The 22,348-nt window shown below is 49.8% G+C and overlaps 1 protein-coding gene across 1 annotated transcript in view; it reads right to left on the reverse strand.

Moving 5' to 3' along the window:
* LOC149348495 (uncharacterized) overlaps positions 1–19,684 on the reverse strand; it is a 28,292-nt gene extending 8,608 nt beyond the window's left edge. The window contains exons 1-5 of the mRNA XM_089585845.1: positions 19,534–19,684; positions 9,048–9,142; positions 8,349–8,561; positions 6,752–6,977; positions 599–752 (exon numbers count right to left, since the gene is read on the reverse strand). Of these exons, the coding sequence (XP_089441971.1) occupies positions 599–752; positions 6,752–6,977; positions 8,349–8,561; positions 9,048–9,132 (678 nt within the window). The 5' untranslated portion in view covers positions 9,133–9,142; positions 19,534–19,684. The remainder of the gene's footprint in view (positions 1–598; positions 753–6,751; positions 6,978–8,348; positions 8,562–9,047; positions 9,143–19,533) is intronic.
* Positions 19,685–22,348: the final 2,664 nt, after the last annotated feature.

The raw sequence follows: 22,348 nt of genomic DNA on the forward strand, positions 1-22,348 counted from the left end.
CGCATGCACAAGCGTTGGGATAGCTTAGTCATGGCATGGGATAGGTTAGTCATGGGAAGTCAGTCATTAATCAGTCATGACTAGTTAGTCATCAATAAGTGATGACTAGTTAGCCATTAATCAGTCATGACTAGCTAGTCATGGCTGGTTAGTCATGAATAGTTAGTGAATAACCAGTGATGACTAGTTAGTCATGGCTAGTTATCAGCCAGTCATTAATAGTTTGTCATGACTGGTTAGCCATGGCTGGCTTGTCATGACTAGTTAGTCATTAACCAGACATCACTACTTAGTCATTAACCAATCACGACTATTTAGTGATGACTGATTAGTCATGGCTTTATAGACGACTAATTAGTCATGACTAGCCAATCCAAGCCACAGTAGCAGCCAAAGTTGCGTGGAAAGGCTTTCGCCTCGCGTACTTCAGATCGTCAAAGGACCCCTGAATTTTTTTTTCCGGCCTACGAACCGCGCACTGATATCGCAGCCTGATACATAGCCCGCTCCGTTTCTCCTCGACACACTTATGGGCCGACGCTGGATGCAGTGCGTGCGATGTGTAGAAAGGCGAAAGGTATGTCGCCGTGCTAATTACCTTCAAGACTTGCAGGGCGAGCTCCACGTCAACTTGCCGAGCATTCCTCGTGGCCGTGTCCAAGATGCCGAAGTGGAAGATGTTCTTGCTCCAGAAGGGCTCCAGCAGCGAAGAATTGGTCGTATTCAGCTGCCGTGCCAGGCTGAACACCTTGCTGCATCATGGCGGTAACCACTAGGTGTGGATGGTATACTGCTCCTCGCACGTGCATCAGTGAAATTATTAAGGCGAAAACCTTTAATGGCTCATACTGTCGTCCGCTAACAAAACGTGTCACACACGTTTAACTCGGGAACTAAAAACGATAGAAGAAAACCAATGGTTGCTTCAGATAGAGGAGGAAAAAATGAACCTAGAAGCCAAGCTTGATGACTGCAGAGCAATTAATTAGTTATAGGCCAAAATTTCGAAAGCTTTCCCATGCCGCGAATTTTTTTTTTTATCACGTCAGACGGTCCGCCTGTAAAAACTTCTCTCACTAAATTGTTTGTACCGTGCATAAGCCTGGGAAAGCAAATGTCCACCACTGAATACCGCTACTTATACAGACCTAAATTTCGGGCGTCAGTCCACGCTTTCAATAACATCAAATGCAATCCGCAATATTTAGTACATTCCCAACCGCATTTTTGCTGCTATTTTTTCTCTTCAGACCGGACATAGTTCTCTTTTCGCGTTTTATTTCGCAGTTACGATATCTCTTTGTCTTACCCGAATTCAGCGTTTTCTTTTTCTGCTCCGACTTTCCATTTTTTTCTTCGATTTCTCCTAGAGAACTTTGTCGAACGACTGCTCCTTCATTCGTGGCGAGTGATATTGTCCCCTCCCTCTCCGCCTGCACATGTAGCACCCTCACCAGATGGCCATCAAAATTACGAGGAACAAATACCACGAGAAATTCATCCATAGCGCCACACTGTGATTCTTGCTGATCAACTTCTTGCGCTCGGCGGGGTGAAATTGAAAAAAAAAATAAATCCGCCGCCTCCCAGCTTTCTTCATTTTCCCTCTCCTACTTTCTCGCGCCCACCCTCATCTTACCTGAATGTGGAGAGGGTTATTTCTCTCTCTCCATTCTTCTTCGTGCCAATCTGCACGATTTCTAAAAAGTCTACATGACGTCATGTGGAGTCCGTAAATTAACCAACGTCCTTCCATACAGTCCATACCGGCTCTATAGGCACGATACTGACCCAACAAAATTCATATCGAAACGTATGGAATTGTGGAACTGGTCATATGGAAACTATCAGTACGGACTGAGATTTCGTACGCCAACGCCGGGCACTTTTACGATAATTACGCAATAATAACAGAAACAGTAGCGATGCAGGCAAATCGCCAAGACGGCCGGTAATTCGCTCCCGATAATTTTTTTTCTTTGCTTTCCCTGGTATCGATGCATTGAATAACATGCGAGGTTAATCTATTGCTCCGGTCTGATGTTCGACATCTACGAAATGTGGACGCGAAGGACCAGAAAGTAACAAAAGCAATGACTGGTTGTCAGCGTTACACGTGTGCATAAAGACCAAAGATTCATCGGACACTGAAGAGCTTCACAGCGTAGGAAGTAAATGAGGATAACGTCTGATGAACTAATAGTTTAATGAGGGCCTCGAATCTGGCAGTTCTGATGCCATAGGTAGGATAAGAGGGTTCTTGCACAGCTTCCGCCCTCCCTGTCCGGCAAAGTTCCTACGTCCGCCGCTATGAACGGGGGTGGCGCTTGTACCCCCCGAAGCAGACGATTGGATAGGCGTCGCCTCAGCTCAGTAAAGTAAAGAAAAAGTCGCCATAGCTCAGTTGGTAAAACACCGGTCGCGAAATTCAGAGGCCGTAGGCTGGGATCCCATCGGCGACATGTGGTTGTTCTGCGTTTATTAATATCCTGCTGATGAAAAGCTACAAGTTAACAGGAAAATGGCATCCACTATGCACCTTGGTTTCGGTGACTTCTGTCATGTCTGACACAGGAGAAGGTATGTGTAAGGTATCGGTAGTGTGCGTGGGGTCATCGGAACGCGGCTGGGGGTGCTCAAAGCGAAGCGTCTCCTTTCTTGGAACGCGGCCGCTCGCGAACGCGCCGGCAAGTATACGGGTGTCCCCCCACCCGCGGTACCGATTCGCACACGTGCTGGCACGACCGTGCGTTTGTTTTTCTGGAAAGGGTGTTACCTTACGGAAGCTGGAGGGCTGGCCATGCCCTGGATGAACCAACCATGTTAAGGGCGCAACATGATTGGAAGCCACGAAATGTGGGCCGGGCCTTTAGGGCTTTAAAACCGGGCCCCGGAGCTGGAAGCGGGGTTCTGTGCTAAGGTGAGATGCAACGCATCTTCGGCAACGCCGAGTAGGGGCCTCCCCTAGTATTAGCCAGATCCACCTTTTTGTTGTTTGTCTTTTGCCGTTTAATTTGTCTCGAGTGTCTAAACTTCTGTACGCTGTAAATATCTGAACATAAACCTCAGTTATTGCCTTTTTTCTTTATCCCTGCGTGTCAACACATCTTGAGACCGTCTCTGACGGGGCACCGCTGGTGCAGACATCAAGCTTCAGTCTTCGAGTTGAAACAAACCGTCTCTGGCGGGGCACCTCCGGTGCAATAAGGAAGACGAAGAACCTGTGTGATCTTTACTGGCGCAGTCGACAGGATCCTGCGGCCGTCGGAGGACGGCGCAGGAAGACAAGGCAGGGAGAAAGGTGACGACAAGGCGACAGGTCAGCGTTCGTGAACGGACCTGCGGAGACACGGCGGCAAGGACGCAAGGACCACGGCAGTAGTCCAGCGACGCGGGACTGCGTCCGGTCAAGGAAGCAGCGCGTCGCGAACTCGACGATCACCGGCGGCGGACCAGCGGCGTGCGACAGCTCATCGCAGCGTCCGGGGAAAGTGGCGGTGGACCCCGACGCCAAGGAGCTGGCAATGCGGATCGACGCATCGAAACCGTGAGTTTCCTTGGTCGCATTGTTCACGTCCCTGTGTTCGAGCCGATAGGACATCTGAGGGGTACGGAAGGCGGTATGGAGAGCTATCCAAGCCGGCCCTCACTTGATGTGAAGTACCGAGTTGAATTAGCGAAGGCGCGTTTAGCGTACTTTCAGGCCGAACTTGCGAAAGTGAATAGAGGAAAGGCGCCGCTGTGCGAGGAGAAAGCACAGGATGTTAGGTGCGTCTTGAATGAATTAGAAGCAAAGCGCCAGCAGCTAGCGCTGGAGCTCGCTGAGCTCAAGGCGTCCAGGAAAGCTAGTGAACTAACCAGGGAGAACTGCTCCGAGTCGCGAGTGGTGAGGCCGCCTGTGCTGGAAGACAAAGAATTATGCTTGTCATGCACAGATCAGGGAAACAGCAGTCAGGACGCTGAAAGCAATCAGCCGGTTTGCGGGAACGCATCTTTGTTAGGAAATGCCGCAGAGAGCGAAAACGAGATTTCTGGAGGGATCACAGCTTTTCCGCCACTGCGGGCGGCTAACAAAGAAAAAGAGCAGCCCAATTCTGATGGTCTAGGTCCAATCGAGACCAAATTGTCCGAGACCAAGCAGGAGAGTGATATAATTCCTGCAGGCTCTATGAAGGAGATTGTGATCTCTGACACGGAGCTAGGGACCGGAGAAAATCTGGCGTTGCTGCAAACACAGACCGTGTCGGCCATAGGGCATGAAGTGCCCCGTAGCGTTCCTGGTGACAACAGCTCTACATCCGAGGCAGAGAGCGGAGGTGGGCCCGCTGGGCCGACCGGGCAGAGCGCCGCGCAGTTGTCGAACGCACCCGGTGTGTGCCCGGCCAGGTCAGTCGAGGACCCGGAAATGAGTGGCGACTTGCCGCAAGGCAAGCTCGGGTCAAGTGACTGTCAGGGAGCTCATGGAGCCTCGGAGTTAGACAATGCCACGAAACCGGCAAATGCCTGTCAAGCAGGGAACGGCAACGTCAGTGTTTGCCCGAGCAGGAACGTAGCAAACGGCTCTAAGCGAGGCGAAGTGCCAGGTGACAGGCGCATAGCTTTCACACTGAAAATCGGCGTTTTGAACAGTACGTTCCGTGCGGTGGTACGCCAAATTATGGGCAGCGAAGCCGGCCGCACTGTTACAGTTGAACTGGGCAAGAGATATGTTCCTTACCCAGCACGCGGTCCGTACAGGCGGGCCGACGAGAGCGTGCCCTTATGGGTGTCGCAAGGTCAAATATTTGGACCAATCGAGGATCATGACGTGTTTGATCCTGGAGGGCACCAGGTGTTGAGTTCTTGCCCTGCTGTGGCACCAGCCTAATGAGCCGAGTGGCAGTGGCCTAATGACCGTAGTAGCCATTGGGCGTTAATCGTGTCGTTTGAGACACGTGTTGGCTCGAAACGCACACAGGGACGCTCGGTGCGACTAAGGAGGCTCACGTGGCCACTTAAGGACATCGTACGAGTGTTAGTGAACGCTCCAGTTTCGAGTGTCGGTGTGTGTGTGTGTGCGCTCGTTCGCGAGCAGGACGAGGGTGTGTTCTTGGAGGTGGCGAACTGGGTGCAACGCACGAACTTGGACGCTGTGTTACGGCGCACGCCAGCATGCCACTGTATGTATTTGATTGTGTGAAACGCGTACTTGAATGTGTGTATTTCGCTTGTTTTGTTGGTGCGCGTGTGCATTTTGCGTCAGGTTTTGTTTGCCTGTGATGACACGATATGTGTTTTGCCCTCTGTACGTCGCCCTCGCGGCGATTTCATGAGTTGGACCGATCCCTTGTTGCTGTAATTCTAAAAGTGGCATTTGAGCCCTTTGTAGAATCTTGGGAAGGGCGTGTAAGGTATCGGTAGTGTGCGTGGGGTCATCGGAACGCGGCTGGGGGTGCTCAAAGCGAAGCGTCTCCTTTCTTGGAACGCGGCCGCTCGCGAACGCGCCGGCAAGTATACGGGTGTCCCCCCACCCGCGGTACCGATTCGCACACGTGCTGGCACGACCGTGGGCCGGGCCTTTAGGGCTTTAAAACCGGGCCCCGGAGCTGGAAACGGGGTTCTGTGCTAAGGTGAGATGCAACGCATCTTCGGCAACGCCGAGTAGGGGCCTCCCCTAGTATTAGCCAGATCCACCTTTTTGTTGTTTGTCTTTTGCCGTTTAATTTGTCTCGAGTGTCTAAACTTCTGTACGCTGTAAATATCTGAACATAAACCTCAGTTATTGCCTTTTTTCTTTATCCCTGCGTGTCAACACATCTTGAGACCGTCTCTGACGGGGCACCGCTGGTGCAGACATCAAGCTTCAGTCTTCGAGTTGAAACAAACCGTCTCTGGCGGGGCACCTCCGGTGCAATAAGGAAGACGAAGAACCTGTGTGATCTTTACTGTATGCGAAACAAATAAAAAACAACTTTCAATTATTTTTCTCGAGCGCAGATAATGAGGAAAGAAACTTATCAGACTTAGTGTTGAATAGTCGCGTGAACTATCAATTCCTGACCTGGTTTGGTCACAGCCGTTTAAATAGAGGATGGAGCCCGGTTAAAAAGTTTTCGCTTAAGGGCACAGGGAGGGCACTATGTCTCCCATGTAAGTACCTAAATACATACTTAAGACCTTTTTCTCAGGAACAACTGCATACAGCTCATTGTGGTCTGTTCTGTTTTACTACTCGCGTCCTTGATTTTAACTGCGCCAAAATTATTGAATATTATTCGATATTTCATTTGGTGATTTTTAATTGAAACCTTAACTTTTTTGCTGGCTCCAGAAAACAAAACTCCTGGAAAAAAACGTAGAGGTTAGACGCCTACCCTTCTACCTCCGTAGTTTTGACACCCTAGATAGGTAAAGCCGGAAAAAATATCAGCTTTTTAACTTTTCTTGATTTTCTAACAATCGGTCAGATGTAAACAAAATGAAATATTTGAGGTTGCAGACAAAACCACACAAAACACAAGATCCTATCAATAAATACATCACGCAAGTAATTCAGCCTGCCTTTAATACTAGTGTCGAAGTGAGTTCTCAGCTCATACTGAGCACGTGAATATTACGAACGTACTCAGTGAAGGCCCTTTTCTGAGAACACAAAACGAACAAAACTCCTAGATGTCTCAGTCTTCATCCCTGGGATGAAGCGAAACTGGTAGATCTACCGCAGTGCGAGTGGGTAGCCTAATTTCGATGGTTCAAGATGGCTGCCACTTACTCATAGGCGAAGCCAATTCCGAAGGCCGTGGTGTTGTACTGGGCATAGGACGCAATGAAGATGCGCAGGTCATTGCCCCACTGCTGAGGGGGCGCGGCCAGTGGGTTGCGGTTGTCCTTCTCGACCGAGTCGAAGAAGATGTATTCGCAGAGGCCATCTGGTGGGAACATCTGTCCGAAGCTGGTCTTGGAGCCCATGGTGCAGACCAAGGGCTGCTCGTCGATGACTGCGCCAGTTGGTGAAAATAACTATTGTCATCTTGCTGCTGTGTGCTAGCCCAGCCCATCAGAGTGCAACACGTCTATAGCGAGTCCTTGTGGTGCGAACTCTTGTGGCGACTAAAATGCATTTCCTAGAGGACGTACAAAAAATTTACAGGGGCGCCTAATGCGTTGACAATGCGATAGCATTAGAACCTGTTGATGCTTTTACCTGAAGTGACGTCACTTTCGATCTGGTGACTTCACTTCCCTCCAGCCAATAGGAATTATCCATTCTGGTGACGTCATTTCTCTCTAGCCAATGGGATTTATTTGGTCTGATGACGTCCCTTCCTTCCAGCTAATGGAATTAGCTTGTCTGGTGACGTCATTTCGCTCCAGCCAATCAAGCGAATTTTATGAACGACGACACATCTTTCTCCCGATGAGGCAGCTGTTGCTATCGCAACAACAAAGCGACTGGATAACTTTGGGTCCACAGAGAACCGAAATTAAGCACCAGATTCAGATCCACGCGCCAGCATTACCGTAATAGACTAAACAAAGCCGTTCCCACGTTTCCTGAAGTCGGAAGACCGCAGACAGATGCAGACAAACCGCAGTGGTGATTTGTTTTTCGGCAGCTGTCGTTTTATATTTACATCATTTCTCTGTTCTATAGTCACAGAGCGCCAACCATCCAAAGCGACCTTACTAGCTTCAAATGCTTCTGGCAACCTACTCGCACATAGCGTTACTTTGTCGAGAAAAAAAGCACCACGTGAATTATTTTTTTTTCCGCTCGCATAGTTTCAGCCACTGAGCGCCAGGAATCAGTCATCATCAGGGGGATCCCTGAATATTGTTTTTCACTGGCGCAAGGGCCACCTGCTGAAAGAGAAACTAAATTATGTGTTTCGTGTTGAACAAGGTAACTAAATGAAGTCGCTGCTTTTAGCAATGTACACAGGGACCGGCGTATGTTGTCAAAAGTTCAAAAATGGTAGAAGGAGGTACGGGAAAGGTGCAGCCGACATGCGTTCTTGCCCTGCAACCTAATAGTACTGCTCTATTTTACCCCGGGCATGGCAGCTTCGGGCACTCATCTATCGAAGTTGCGTCCTCCGCCGTTACGAACAGACATACAGACCGACAAACAGTGTGTTTTTGAGCAAGTTGCGCCATCAACTCTCAAATTTCGACTTCGCAGAGGACCGAAGATTACTTCGAATTTCACGGAAACAAGATTAAAAGGAAGCCTCTGTAATACGCTTTTTCGTAGGAAAGACCAAAGCGTCACTTCTAATAAACCAGGTCTTTGGATAAAGAGAGTTGTAATACGAACAACCCTTAGTATACGATTGCGTGGGTGGACTGCAGCCGCATCACCGACTGACCTGCCCTAGGCGACCGGGTCGACGCTGTCGGCGTGATGGTGGTGTCAGTCGTCGTCTTCGTAGTAATGGTAGTAATGGTAGTGGTATGAGTCGCCGCCGTCACCGTCAAAGAAGGGCGGCCCGGCACCCGCACTACGGGATACAGGGACGGCAGCGGGGGCACCCCCGTGTCGTCCGGAACCACGCTTTCGGTGCCGAAGCCAAACTCTGTGCCTGGTACATAGGGTGCAGTTGTTCAGTTAGTCACGTGTGCACTGACCACTATACACGCGAGTACCTCCGCGGTCACGTGGTACTGACCCAATATACACGTGATTTAAAACGCCTGGGTTCTCCTGGCCAGTAGCGGTGCGGTGCAGGTCGGCATGCTACGTCTCCATATGGTATTGCACAATAGAGTAGATTGCAGCACCTTATGTTATAGTAAAGCACGGCTTTCCAGGTATGGTAAACTATAAAAAGAAAGGAGCAAACAGGGAATAAGCTGTCCTCTAGGGCAGACTCTTCCATAAAAGGGAGTGCGTTTTGTGTTTAGAGTGAAGCATTGTATGTAGTATTCACCATTTATGACGTCACGAGGGCTATGAGGAATGAAAGGGTGAGAGGCGCGGAAGCATGAAGCACAAGAAGAGAGATGAGGTGACGGATGGAAAGGGAAGTAACGCATTTCGGGCAGTGCTGCGACAAGACAGTGCTTACCGAATACCAGAAGCATCAGCACGATGATGGCTGCAAGGGCAATGATGGCGACTAAGCAGCACGTTATAAGCATGGTTGCGGCCATTCGGCGCTTCCTGCGGGAGGGGAAACAGTAAATAATGTAACAGGGTGACTGATAACAAGCACACTAGAAGAATGGAGGGTTTCGATGAGGGTAATTACGTTCCCTGAGCATTACAGCTAGCAAACTTCCTGTTTCATCACCTGGCTAATCTCACTACCGCTTAAACATGGCTGGGCCGATGATTTTTGATAATCACAAAGCGCACGTGGGAGGGAAAAGCCGGCAGGATGCCTGCCAACGTTTCGACAAGATGTCGAAACCTTGGCAAGCATCTTGAGGCTTTCCCTGCCCTTGTTCACTTCGTGATTGCTGTTTAAACGGGTATTTTGACTCGCAGGCATCTCCTAATGCAATCTAAATGTAATACACACCCAGCTCATATATTGAAGAATTGCATTGTTTTTAAAATTAAAATAAAGCAAGAGGAAAAATTGATTTCGAACATGCGGATTCGAGCTGCTGTCTTAGGCGTCCAGGAACCTTGCTGTAATCGATTTCGGCACACAACTACGAGAATGAACTCTTTTTTAGTTGTGCCCTCAGCTCTTATAAAATTACTATTTGCCGCTAAGTGGTGCTGCTTAACTGCAACCTCTGAGGCTGTGTCGCCGAGAGAACGTAATCATGTTTGCAGGGGTCGAAGTCTAACGCGTCAGCCCGAGGAGAGTGGAGAACCAGACATCACGCAACGAGAAGTTGCAGAAGGCTGCTTCATAGTGCCCAAAAGACTAAAAATCAATATGTAGATTCAAGTACAGATGGCAAGAAACATGTCTAGAACAACCTAGCTGTGTGTTCCTCATCTCCCGAAGCCGCTGCAACCACGGAGGTAAAAATGACGATGAAATCGTAAGAGTTGAACTGCACATGCATTTTTAACCAGATACCGCTAGATATCGCAAGTTCAGCCCAGAACATGCCCAGAACGTGTTCTAAGCAAGCGTTTTGCCCTCTTTACTTCAGGGTGCTGGCGCTCATTGGATCCCGATGCTGCTCAACGACCACAGAGTAAGGCTCTCAGCTCTCGCATATTTTCAGGCGTATCCTCGAACTTGCGTTTGAACGTTTGAAGTGTTACGGGAACCACTGGGCTCTGAAAAGTCAAAGATAGACGAGTATTTGACCAGCAAGGCTTCTAAGGCATCACACTCGACACTGTTCAGAGACTTGCTGATCATCCGACGCAGCTGTGAGTCAGTGGCTGGAGTAGAAGCTACTGCGTCTGGTGCGTCAGCAACCAAAGCTACCGAAACAGGGACATCTTGATTACACGTGGCGATCTTCATGTGAACTGGTAAAACAACTGGTTGCGAAGAACAGTTGATGGCCCACAACATGGTCTTGCCCTGGAACACTGACACCAGGCAATGTGGAACCAGAATGAGTTTCTTAGCACAGTTAGAATAGAGAGGCGCCACTGTGGCATCGAAGGTATCGGCACGGCTGGGGCATGAAACTGGGACGCACTTGATAGAAAGCGGGGGCACACTGGTATCCTCGGATACACAAAACACATCTTGTCGAGCCGACGTCTCTTCGAAGAGTCCAGATGGAAGGGAACCATCAACGCAGAGTTCCCCAGAGCGACAGTCAACAGTTGCGCCACACATTCGTAAAAAGTCAATACCTAAGATAACGTCATGCGTACATCTCGGAAGCACTGCAAACTCCGCTGTAAAAACGGCTCCGCCGAGGTACACCACAACACTGCATATCCCCAAGGGGCACAACAACTCAGCGCCCGCGCCATGAAAATTAACACTGCGGTCCCAAAGAAACATAACTTTGCGGCCTAACTGGTTCTTGAATGACAAACTCATAATTGAGACAGTTGCACCCGTATCCACTAACGCCATTGTGGGCACACCATCTACAAGCACATGAACTGTGTTCTTCAGCATAACAATTGAGGGAGGAATTTCTAAACGCAGCGCACAGTCTCCAGCGGCCTCACCTCCCGCGGCCGCGCTGACTAGTTTCCCGGCGAAGGCGATGGGGACGTCGCCGGGGTGACGAAGAACGGCGCACAGAAGAGGAAGGGGGTGGTGAGAAACTTCGGTCGGAGACGGGAGAGTGGCTGCGTTGTCCGTCGGGCAGAGGATAGTCGCTCGAGGTCAAGGGCCGTTTCCAAGGAGGGTCGTACGAATTGTTGACCGGCGGAGGAGGATGGACGGGCCGCTCGTATCGAGGTGGTGGACGGCGGCGGTAATAGCGAGCAATGTGCCCCTCGATGCCGCAGCGGCGGCACACGGGAGCGGTGCGACGAAGAGCTTGTTCTCTTGAAGACTCTGACGAGGCGGGAAGCACTGAATACCCACGCGCGTCCTCAGGCCTTCTGGCTGGGCGCCAGAAGAAGGGTGCAGGCGGTCTTGAACGATGTTCATAATCTGGATCGTAGTTCAATTCGAAGTCCGCCGAGCGTGGGTAGGAGTGATAGGGATGACTGGGTCCACCGAACCTGGACGTGTGTGCAGTGTTCACAGAACTCAGCCCAGGCATCGAGGCGACTACTAATGGAGAACTTTGATAAACGGGAACTTCAGACGGCACAGAAGGTGGACACCGTGCATGGGGCTCGAATCTCAGAAGTTCCTCGCGAACGATCTGGCGGATCGTCGTTGAGAGATCCGTAAAACGCTCTTCGACGCTGGCCACAGTTGGAACGTTAGCCAGCCGCCCAAATTTAGGCGTAATACGACGAGTCTTCAACGTCTCGAATGTGCGGACGTGCCGAATGACGTCTGAGACGGCCCCCAAGTCATCTTTGGTGATTAGAAAATTGTATACATCTTCTGCAATTTCCTTCAGAAGATGTCCTACTTTATCATCCTCGGTCATATTAGCGTTCGTTGTTTTGCATAACTTAAGTATTTCTTCTATGTAGGTCGTGCAAGTTTCGCCCCGTAACTGAGCCCTGTGTGCCAGCGTTTGTTCGGCCCGCTTGCGGCGCGCGAGGCAATCGCCAAAACACTGTCGCAGTTCGGTTACGAAGCGGTCCCAGGTGGTGAAGGAGTCCTCGTGGTTCTCAAACCACACCAAAGCTGTATGGGTCAGAAAGAAGACCACGTTGGCAAGCTGAGTGGCGGCGTCCCAGCGGTTATAGGGGCTCACCCTTTTGTAATGGGTCAGCCATTCCTCCACGTCCTCGCCTGCTGCTCCGGCGAAACTGCGAGGCTCCCGATAGTGCTGCGTTGAACCGGTCGCTGTGGCCACACGCTGGTCCGAAACTTGGATCGCAGCGTCACTTCGTGCTGCGGATGGCTCTTCGGGAGACTGCATGGTTTCGGTTAGCGGTTCCAGGCCGGCAAGGCGACGACGCCGGCGGGGCTGCTCCTGTTGTTGCTGCGCCGTTTTGTTGCTGAGATCGTTACCCGGTGCCTCCACCAAGATGTTACGGCTATAATCTTTACACCCGGGGTGTTCTAGCTGGTTCAACAGGCCAGCGGCGAGAGGTTCGATCGGCGAGCGGGAATCAGCGTCCAGCGGGGCACAACACTCTCAACCTCTTCTTCTTTTGTTCTCCGGCCTTGCCCTTCCTGCGTTTCTCCAAGCCCGTAACAATATATTGGGTAATGAATACTTCCCTTAGCCAGCCTCAGCAATCTACAATGGCTTAGCCTTGCCAAAAAATGCTGCGCTGCTACTGTATTGATTCCTTTTTATTCATACGGTTCTCGCGTGTGCACTACAGGGATGCTTAAGCACTCCCGTTATGTTTGGTCCACTACACTCCCGCATACGGACTTGAGTCGAAGTCCGTATGATTTCGTTCTTTCACGCGTACAGTCTGAGGGGATGCACCCGCCCCCCCCCCCCCCCCCCCGTGGTTCGCTTTCCCGCAGTGCACCCCAACTGTGGTTAGCTCCCCCGCAACGCACTCTTCTCAGTTGTGTTACTTTAACTAACAGGGGAGGGCGCTCGCATCGCAGCGACACCAGCGCCACGGATGGCGTTTTGCTAAGTGCGCGTGGGGGAAGGTCGGCTCTCTTCTGCTCGGCATCGGGGAAGCGCGTGGACGTTCAAGCGCAAGGCTCCGCTCTTCGCCGTCGGGCGACCTCGTGTGGAAACATGTTCCCCTCAGCTCGTCCCGTCCGGCCTCGGAGTTTTTCCCCTTCCCTACCCTGGGCGAACCTTCGCTCGTAACCGTGCTGGTGAGTCGGACATCCTCGATTCCTCAGTGTATTTTGTAGCTAGCTGGCGTTATTGTTGTTATAGCAATAAATGCCTTGTTTATGTCAGCCAGTGTGTCGTTCCTTTGTTCCCGCAGGGCAAGGCCCGCCGTGGTCGGCGAGCGCTCGGTAGCGTACGCGACCACGGGGTGGGGTCCGCGCGGTTTTGAACTGGGTCAGCCGCGATTAAACGGGGAGAACGCATTTATCTCCCCAATTAAAACCCCACAAGTCTTACAGCTTGCGGTTAAGCAGTGCCACCAAGCGCTTGTGTCTGAGACAGATAAGGGCATAATTAAACTCTTGGGAATAGCAGCTCACACGTTGTGTAAGGTTACAGCCTATCGGAGCTAATTATTCATGAAGCAGCGTTGGACTTAGGTAGCTGGTGCATCCGCAGTCACATTTGAGAGCTCGGCACGTGAACGACAGAGTAAAGTTCACAGTTCTCGCATATTTTTACGAGTGTTCTTTTTCACCACGTCTAGCAGTCTACCTTGAATTTTAAGATAAAGAATTACGGGCATGTTAGGATGACTACCACAGAGCATAGGAAGTATGTTTAATGGTCATTTGTAAAACAAAAGCAGCAATGCAACAAAAGTTGCAATAAAGCCAGTTGCTGGGTCAGTTGCTTCATTGGTAATAAATGTAAGGTTCCACAGCGGTAAATAAGGACGAACACACATATAGAGAATGGAGAGGACAAGCGCTGTGGTATGTGCTATTGTGGAATAAGAGAATGAACTCTTCTAAGCGTTTCACGTATTTTCATGCTCTGTGGGAAGGAACAGCCGCTCCCGTAATAGATCCGGCAGCAGAACGAGGTTTCGGTCAGAGTCCTTCCCCCGGCTACAAACCGGACAGCAACAGCCACGCAAGGAGCAAGCTGCAAAGGTGAGCTGGCCAACTAAAGTTTCCCAGGACTCCGAGACATTTAAAGAATTAAAAGAACTTATTAAACAGCAGGCAGATCAGATTAAGACTTTAACTGATTATATTAAGAAGCAAGAAGAGCGGATCAAAATGCTAGAAACGACAGCTAAACAACCCGAGGAAAACGAACCGCAACAGGAAAAGGCAATGGCGCCTATGCAAGTGGAGCAGGATAAAGAGGTAGAGACAGCGAAGGTTGAAAAACCCCCTTCAAAAAAGAAACGTACCAAAGAGTCGGATCTTGAGACCAAATTCGAACAACTAAACGACAAACAACAACAGGATATGAAACTACTGAACGGAACACTAATGCAATTCATGAAACAAGTCACAGAAACGATCAGAGTAGAATTTGCAAAGCGAGACGCTGCTCTCACGGCGGAATTTGAGAAAAGGGACCAATGGATATACGCGGAATTCCAAGCAACCAAAAATGCCTTGGCCAAAGAACAATAATACTATCTGGCAGTGGAACTGTAGGGGCTTTCTGCGTAAACGGGCCGTTTTACAATCTTTCCTTGCAAACGGAGACAAACCCGAAATTATAGCTTTACAAGAGTGCGGGAAAAACGCGAAGCTGCCCGGTTACAAATCGTACCCGGGCCGAGGGGACAACACGCAGGTTGCCACCCTTGTCAAACGCAACGTTACCGCGCTGCAGCACGAGACAGGGCACGTCCAATTAGATCACACTCTAATCGAAATGATACCGCGTAAGCGGAGAGAGAAAAGCCTATTCGTCTTAAACGTATACAGCTCTCCGAAACAGAGAAAGGATTGCGGCTTCGGCAAGCTATTCGCAAAAACGAAACAGATAGCGGGCAAAAACCCTATCGTCATTGTCGGGGACTTTAACGCTCATCATCCCGCATGGGGATACAAATATACGCAAATCAAGGGCAGAGAACTCTGGGACAGTATTCTCCACAATGAGCTCATCTTGATCACTGACCCCATCAAACCAACAAGACAGGGCAATAGCGTGAGTAGGGACACTACACCTGACTTAACTCTCACCGGAGGCCAAATCACGGCAAGGTGGTGTAACACGGGGGAGGACCTAGGAAGCGACCACAAAATTATTGAGATCGTGGTAGAAGACGGACCGCCCACACCGAAACCCAAAAAGGTCGCAGCGGTAAATTGGGATCTATTCAGGGCGAACCTTCATACCCGAGACGCAATCAGGGACATAGAATCTTGGGGCACAGACATTCTCGCGGCAGTTAAAGAAGCCACCGAAGAGGTGGAAGCAGAAGAAACGCAAGAAGAGGTAGACAGGCGTATGATAGGCCTGTGGCGCAAGAAAAGGGAGCTAGAAGAAAAACTTGCTCATAACAAGGGGAACAGAAACATACGTAAGCTCCTAGCCAAACAGAATAGAGATATCGAGGAGCACGCGCTGAACTTAACCAGACAAAACTGGGGTAGTATCTGCGAGGAGATGGACCGCAGAATCAGCAAAGCCAACACGTGGAAAATGCTCAGACATCTCTTAGACCCGGACAAGACAAAGTATGAGGCACGACAACAACTACAGAAACTCGTATATAAATACGAAGGCACTAGTGATCAACTAATCTCTGAAGTGAGGGACAAGTACTTGAGGTGCACACAACCCACACCCCTCCCCGAGTACAAGGGCGCAGAGAATCCTCTTCTCGATGGGCCCATCACCATCGGAGAGGTTAGGGCGGAGTTGAACATACTCAGAACTAAAACTGCGGCAGGTCCAGACAGAATCAGCAATCGCATGCTGAGGAATTTGGATGATGCATCAATTAGAAACCTAACAGCGTACATGCAGGAATGTTGGGATAAGGGCCGAATCCCACCTTCGTGGAAAGAGGCCAACCTAGTCCTTATTCCAAAACCAGGTAAGAAACTAAGTCTCGAAAACCTGAGGCCCATTTCGCTTACCTCATGTGTAGGTAAGCTAATGGAGCACGTTATTCAAACGAGGCTAAACAGATTCATAGAAGAACAAAAGCTTTACCCCGACACGATGATCGGATTCAGGACACATCTTTCTGCATGCGATGTTATGCTTCAACTTAAAGAACAAGTGCTAGACAACGAAACAGCTGATACCAGAGTAATAGTCGGCCTTGACGTGGCCAAAGCTTTTGACAACGTTGACCACGCAGCCATACTAGAACGCTTAGAAACTCTAAATGTAGGGGGAAAGGTATACAACTACGTGAAGGACTTTCTTTCAAACAGAACAGTTACTATCAGCCTAGGAGGGAAGGAAGAGAAAGGCATAAGGCTGGGCAACAAAGGTACTCCCCAAGGCTCGGTCCTATCACCAACACTCTTCAACATTGCAATGATTGGCTTACCACATAAATTGGCGTGTATAGAAGGGCTCAACCACACAATATACGCGGACGACCTCACCCTCTGGGTTACCAGAGGCAGTGACGCGCACATCGAAGGTACCCTCCAAAGAGCGATCGAGGAAATTGAGTCGTACCTAAAACAAATAGGACTCAAATGTTCTGCCGAGAAATCGGAAGCGCTCTTCCTCGGCCCACAAAAGAGACAAAGAAAGCCCCATGAACATGGGATAACGCTAACGGTAAACGGGGACAAAATACCCTCAGTAGAGATGATTAGAGTACTGGGTCTTAGGATACAGGCAAACGGTAAGAACACCGAAACGATACGAAAACTCGAATCGAGTGTAAGCCAGACGTGTAGGCTACTCAAAAGAATAGCAAATAAACACGCGGGAATGAAGGAGACGAACCTCTTAAGACTAGTTCAATCATTTGTAATCAGCAGAATCACATACGTGGCACCATATCTACGGCTAGCCAAAGCAGAAAAAAACAAGATTGAAATCCTAATTAGGAAAGGCGTCAAAACCGCTCTGGGCCTCCCCCCGTACACGTCCACCCAGAAAATTCTAAACATGGGGATTTCGAACACACTAGACGAGCTCATTGAGGCCACCAGAGTAGCGCAACAACAACGACTCCTACGCAGCCATTCGGGGCTAAAAATACTAGAAAAGCTAGGCTTCGAACCTCGAGCGCGGCTCAAACACACGGAGAATATCCCAACAGACATAAGGAACAAAATCAGAATCCCACCACTCCCAAGGAATATGGATCCGGTACACCATGAGGGTAGGCGAAAGGACAGAGCGAAAGCTCTGCAGAAAAAATTAGCCAATAGACAGGACGTGGTTTACACGGACGCGGCGGAATATGAAGGCAGAACGGGTTTCGTAGCCCTAGCAACCAGGGAGGGCGGAGACCGAGTCTCGTGCTGCAGCACCCAACAAAGAGATGCAACAGCGGCTGAGGAGGTAGCCATTGCGCTGGCTTTAACTCAACGGAATGTCAGGGTGATTATAACAGATTCCAAATCGGCTATCCGCAACTACAACGCAGGCAGGGTATCTGTCGAAGCAGTCAAAATTCTGAATGCCGGCCCGACACCGGCAGAACTAATAAACCTTGTTTGGACTCCTGCCCACGAGGGCCTCCGGGGAAACGAGACAGCGCACGCATTGGCCCGAGGACTCACACACCGGGACCCCAATGCGGTCTCGTCAAGCAGAGAGCCCCTTCAGACGAGCAGGGAGCTGAACACGTACCAAGATATTCTTAGCCATTACAGATTAGGAAGACAGACATTACCTGGAGCATGCAAGGGCCTTAGCAAAAAGGAAGAGGTCATATGGAGAAAGTTACAGGCGGGAGTTTTTCCGAACCCACTCGCACTAAGCAGATGGCATCCGGCGATCCAAGACCCCAGGTGTAAACATTGTAATGAAATAGCAGACATGATCCACATGGTGTGGACATGCCCTAGCCACAACAAACCAGACAGGAATATAGAGTCCTGGGAGGCTTTAATGGCCAGCCAGAAAGAAGAAGAACAAAAAGAAGTTATCCGTCTGGCCCTGGACACCGCTGAATCCCAAGGGATCCCAGCCTGCTGAAAGGGGAGGAAGATGACGGCGGTCAAGACTCGTCTTTTTCGCCCTCTGATTCCTTGACGGGTGCCAATAAAGTTATTTCATCATCATCATGCTCTGTGGGCTGCTATATCGTCGTCGCTACTAATAGAAAACACAGGTGCCTGATTGTAGGGCTTGTCCCAGTGAAAGAGCCAGCATTAATTAACGCATAGTTTCCAATCTCTAAGAGTCTCTGCACCTTTCTACACCGCGCCCAGCAAGAGCAGCTATTGTTTTCTATTGTCCTTTTCTTAGCTTTCATAACGCCCTGTTCCGTACGTGAGCCTATAAAAAGTGAATTCAAGCATAGAGCAGCTACCGGAATGCGAGAAACAGTTGTTGTTTTTTGAGAGTGAACTTTATTCTGTAGAGTTCCCTTTCGTCTTTACCAAAGCAGCTGTAAAATCAAACAGTGCTCGCTACAATACAAGGTTACTTACGACGTATGCTTGGTGTCTGAAAAAGCAGAACGAAATGTAAAATATATTTCAAAAGGGCTTTCAAAAGTTTTATGACGAAGTAGCGCGTTTTAATACAGTATGGACATCGACATTGTCCAAGATTCAGCTCATGTGTATTTCACGTGGGCTCAGACGTTCGTTCACATTTCATTCTGTGTGCACAAATATATGCACCAACAAAATATGGTAAAAGTTTTTAAAAGGATTTATACCGAGCTCGAATTCGCAGTGCAGCTACTGAATTTTTTTACCACTGGATCGGGCATGCAAGAAAAGTCGGCAGTCGGATGTATGAGAGAAAATCTCTTAATAGTTTGGGTCAAAGTTTTTTCCCTTGGCGCTGATAGCCCACCATTCCTTCCCTACTCTAGTTAGGCTGAGGAGTTTTAAGGAGAAAGCCTTTAATGGCTCACACTGTCGTCCGTTAGCAGAGGGTGTCACACCTTTGGCAGCGCTTAACTCGGGAACTAAATAAGTCAGGAGAAAAAGAGTGGTTGCATCAGATAGAGGAGGAAAAAATAAACCTAGAAGCCACGTGTGATGACTGTAAATTAATCAGTTAATTCATTATGGTCAAAAATGTAAAAATTCCGTCGAAATAATGTATACGTCGCTATAGCCACGGGAACGGTGGGATGTCTCATCCACGGGTAGTCGTAACGGCATAGTGTCCACGGCTTTCGCCTCTCGAAACTCTAGTTGCCAAAGTGTCTTCGCAATTTTTACTAATTGTCTATGTTTTGCAGAATCTGGGTTGTAGATTCTAGGGTGCCAGAGCTACGGTTTGTCAACCACAGGTGAATTTTTCTGTTAGACCGGGAACTCGGGTCTTGGGCATCGAGACTGCTGCTCTCATACTTACCTTCAGGTTTCGACGTGAGGGTTTGCATGCTCATTTCTGTACCGTAAGTAGACTGTCCGTACGCAGTCTCTTCATATCCGTACCGGCTGTAAGCCTGGCCGCCAACCGCAGGGTCAAAGTAGGAAGACTCGTAAGACATGCTGAACAGGAGACTGGCAACCTGAAAATGATAAATATCGGTCCTTGTTCAGTGAATTGTGCGCAGTCTGTCTCTTCGTACGCTCGACAGCTCATAATTGGCTGTGGTTTAGCTCTGGTTAAACGTGGTACGTAGCGAAAGCTACAGGCCATCACTACTGTCGGAGGCTTAGCGAGCTCGTCTAGCCCCGTCGTCATTAAGACGCTTCTCGAGACGTTTGACACGCTCTTCTTCGGCGTCTTCGACACGCTGTCTCCTCCTTGTTTCGTTCCGACGTCGAAGTCTGGCTTCTTTCAGCCTAGCCGACTTGTGGCTCTCCATAACGGCTCGCCTCCCGCTACGCCGAACCGTATATATAGACCAGATTTTTTTACCCTCGCACGCAGGCTGCGGGCGCGCTCCTACTCTCGACACCAGTCGCCATCTGTCGGCGCGCGCGGCCCGAGGGACTGCGGGTCGCGCCGGCGCCGCGCGTAGAATGCATGTTTACGTGTTCGCTTCTGTCGTTGTAGTGCTTCATCAGCTAACGTATGAGGGTGTGTGCTGTGCGTCACTACTCACATTTTCCCTCTTCCAGACAGTACTGCGGTTATCTTGCGCGCAGTTACTCGTTAACGTGACATCCGAGGGTAGTCGACCAGGTAGTGTACAGACTGGAAACCGGCACTTCTAAGCAGATTTCTGCGCTGTCGTGTCGTTTGTTGTCGCCTTTTACGTGCGATATCATCTATGATAATTTTATGCATCAGAATGTAGATCTACTGATTTGACTCAGTGGAGTATAGTAACTGGATAGGCGAGCTGCAGACTGAAGGTTGTCCCGACGGAGCGCGTGTTTTCGATCACCAGTACGTGTTCGGCATCCTTGCGCTGAGCTTGCTCTTGTTCCCATTAAACACATTTCATGACACGATTGTAAGCACGACCGCTACCGATTTCAGCTGCTTTTTCCACACGCATGTCAGAGGGATCTGGGGGGTAAAGGTTTATCTATAGTATCTTTCTGCTGTTGGTATCTACACTAGCTTGGTTTGGTTTATTAAGGTTTTACGTCCCAAAGCGACTCAGGCTATGAGGGACGCCGTAGTGAAGGGCTCCGGAAATTTCGACCACCTGGGGTTCTTTAACGTGCACTGACATCGCACAGTACACGGGCCTCTAGAATTTCACCTCCATCGAAATTCGGCCGCCGCGGCCGTGATTGAGCCCGCGTCTTTTGGGCCGGAGCCGAGAGCCGTAACCACTGAGCCACCGCAGCGGTGCGGTATCTACCTTATTCAGAGGAAAATACTATGCGCGATTTCATTACATTTTCTACACTTAGCCAAACGGCTACGCAACGCTCTCACACGCGGCGAGAGCTCCTGAATAAAATAACGCGACTTCGAGCTGCTCATATCTATTCAAGCTTTGATAAATTAAGCGAAAGTACGTTTTTATGCACCAGGTTGCATAAACCATGACAAAATTTGTTTTCTGTTGGCACTGCGACTCAGTTGAGCTCACAGGGGTAATTTGTTGATAACTGGCGCGGTGACAAGAAGGCCCTGTTTGCGGAGGGGGGCTTTATGGCCGGCCGGCAGGAAGGAATAAGAGTGCATGGGAATTGGAACTGCATGCTAGCCGCACATCTAATGCTTGATATTGAACAAAAATTTTCTTTGCGGTGGAGCACCATGACGGAATTCGATATAAGCACGAGCGCGTTCTAAGCGCCGGCACAATTAATCTGAATGTCAAACTAAATGTCATTAAAATACGTCAATGTTATCGCTTTGATAACGTAAATACTTCCTGCAACACAGCCACGCAGCGGAAGTATGCTCGACAATGTTTTTTTAGCGCCCGAAGCGCGGCTTTATGCAGGCGCGGCCGCGGAACTGCCGCAGCCCCGCAGTCCCCAAAGAAACGCCCGCACCGCGGCGCGCCAGTCGGCGCAAAATGGCCGCGCCCTGGAGAGGCTCAAAAATCTGGTCTATAGTGAACTAGAATACTCATCTAGTGGCGCGAACGGAGGCGCGTGGCAGCGGAGCGGCTGAAGCAAAACGCCGCTCCTCGCCGCAAGGGGCGCCACTGCGCCTTTTACTAGCCCTGCGCCAGCCTGCGCTGCCGCTGCCGTGCTGCTTCTCACGTTCAGAACGGCTCTCCGGGCGCTGAACCGAAGTGTTTTGTGTGCGTTCTACGTTTCGGCGTGACTCCTCGAGATGTGAGTGATCCGGAGAAAATCGTATTGCGTGTGTGAAGTTGGTGCTATATACTACAGAGAGGCACGATGCCGAAAAGGAAGGCGGACTCCCATTGCTTTGCTCCGGGCTGTCGGAGCGGTTATCCGGGAGCTCCTAAGGCGTCTTTGTTCGCCGCACAGTATTTTTACCAGGAAGAGAACATCTGTGTAATACATTTTCTACTTTTCAGGTGTAACTGGAAAATGTCCGTAGAGCCATTCTTTGGAGGAGAAATTCTTGAGACCCGTGTACTGTGCGATGTCAGTGCACGTCAAAGAACCCCAGGTGGTCGGAATTTCCGGAGCCCTCCACTACGGCGTCTCTCATAGCCTGAGTCGTTTTGGGACGTTAAACCCCATAAACCAAACCAAACCATTGCTCTACATGGCAAAAATGTTGCATTACAAGCCCTGTACGGGATCACATCTAGCCACACCAACCCAAACAGTTT

This window comes from Amblyomma mixtum, chromosome 4 (assembly GCF_055824585.1).
Source record: "Amblyomma mixtum isolate Tamu chromosome 4, ASM5582458v1, whole genome shotgun sequence".
In the NCBI taxonomy this organism is placed as follows: Eukaryota; Metazoa; Arthropoda; class Arachnida; order Ixodida; family Ixodidae; genus Amblyomma; species Amblyomma mixtum.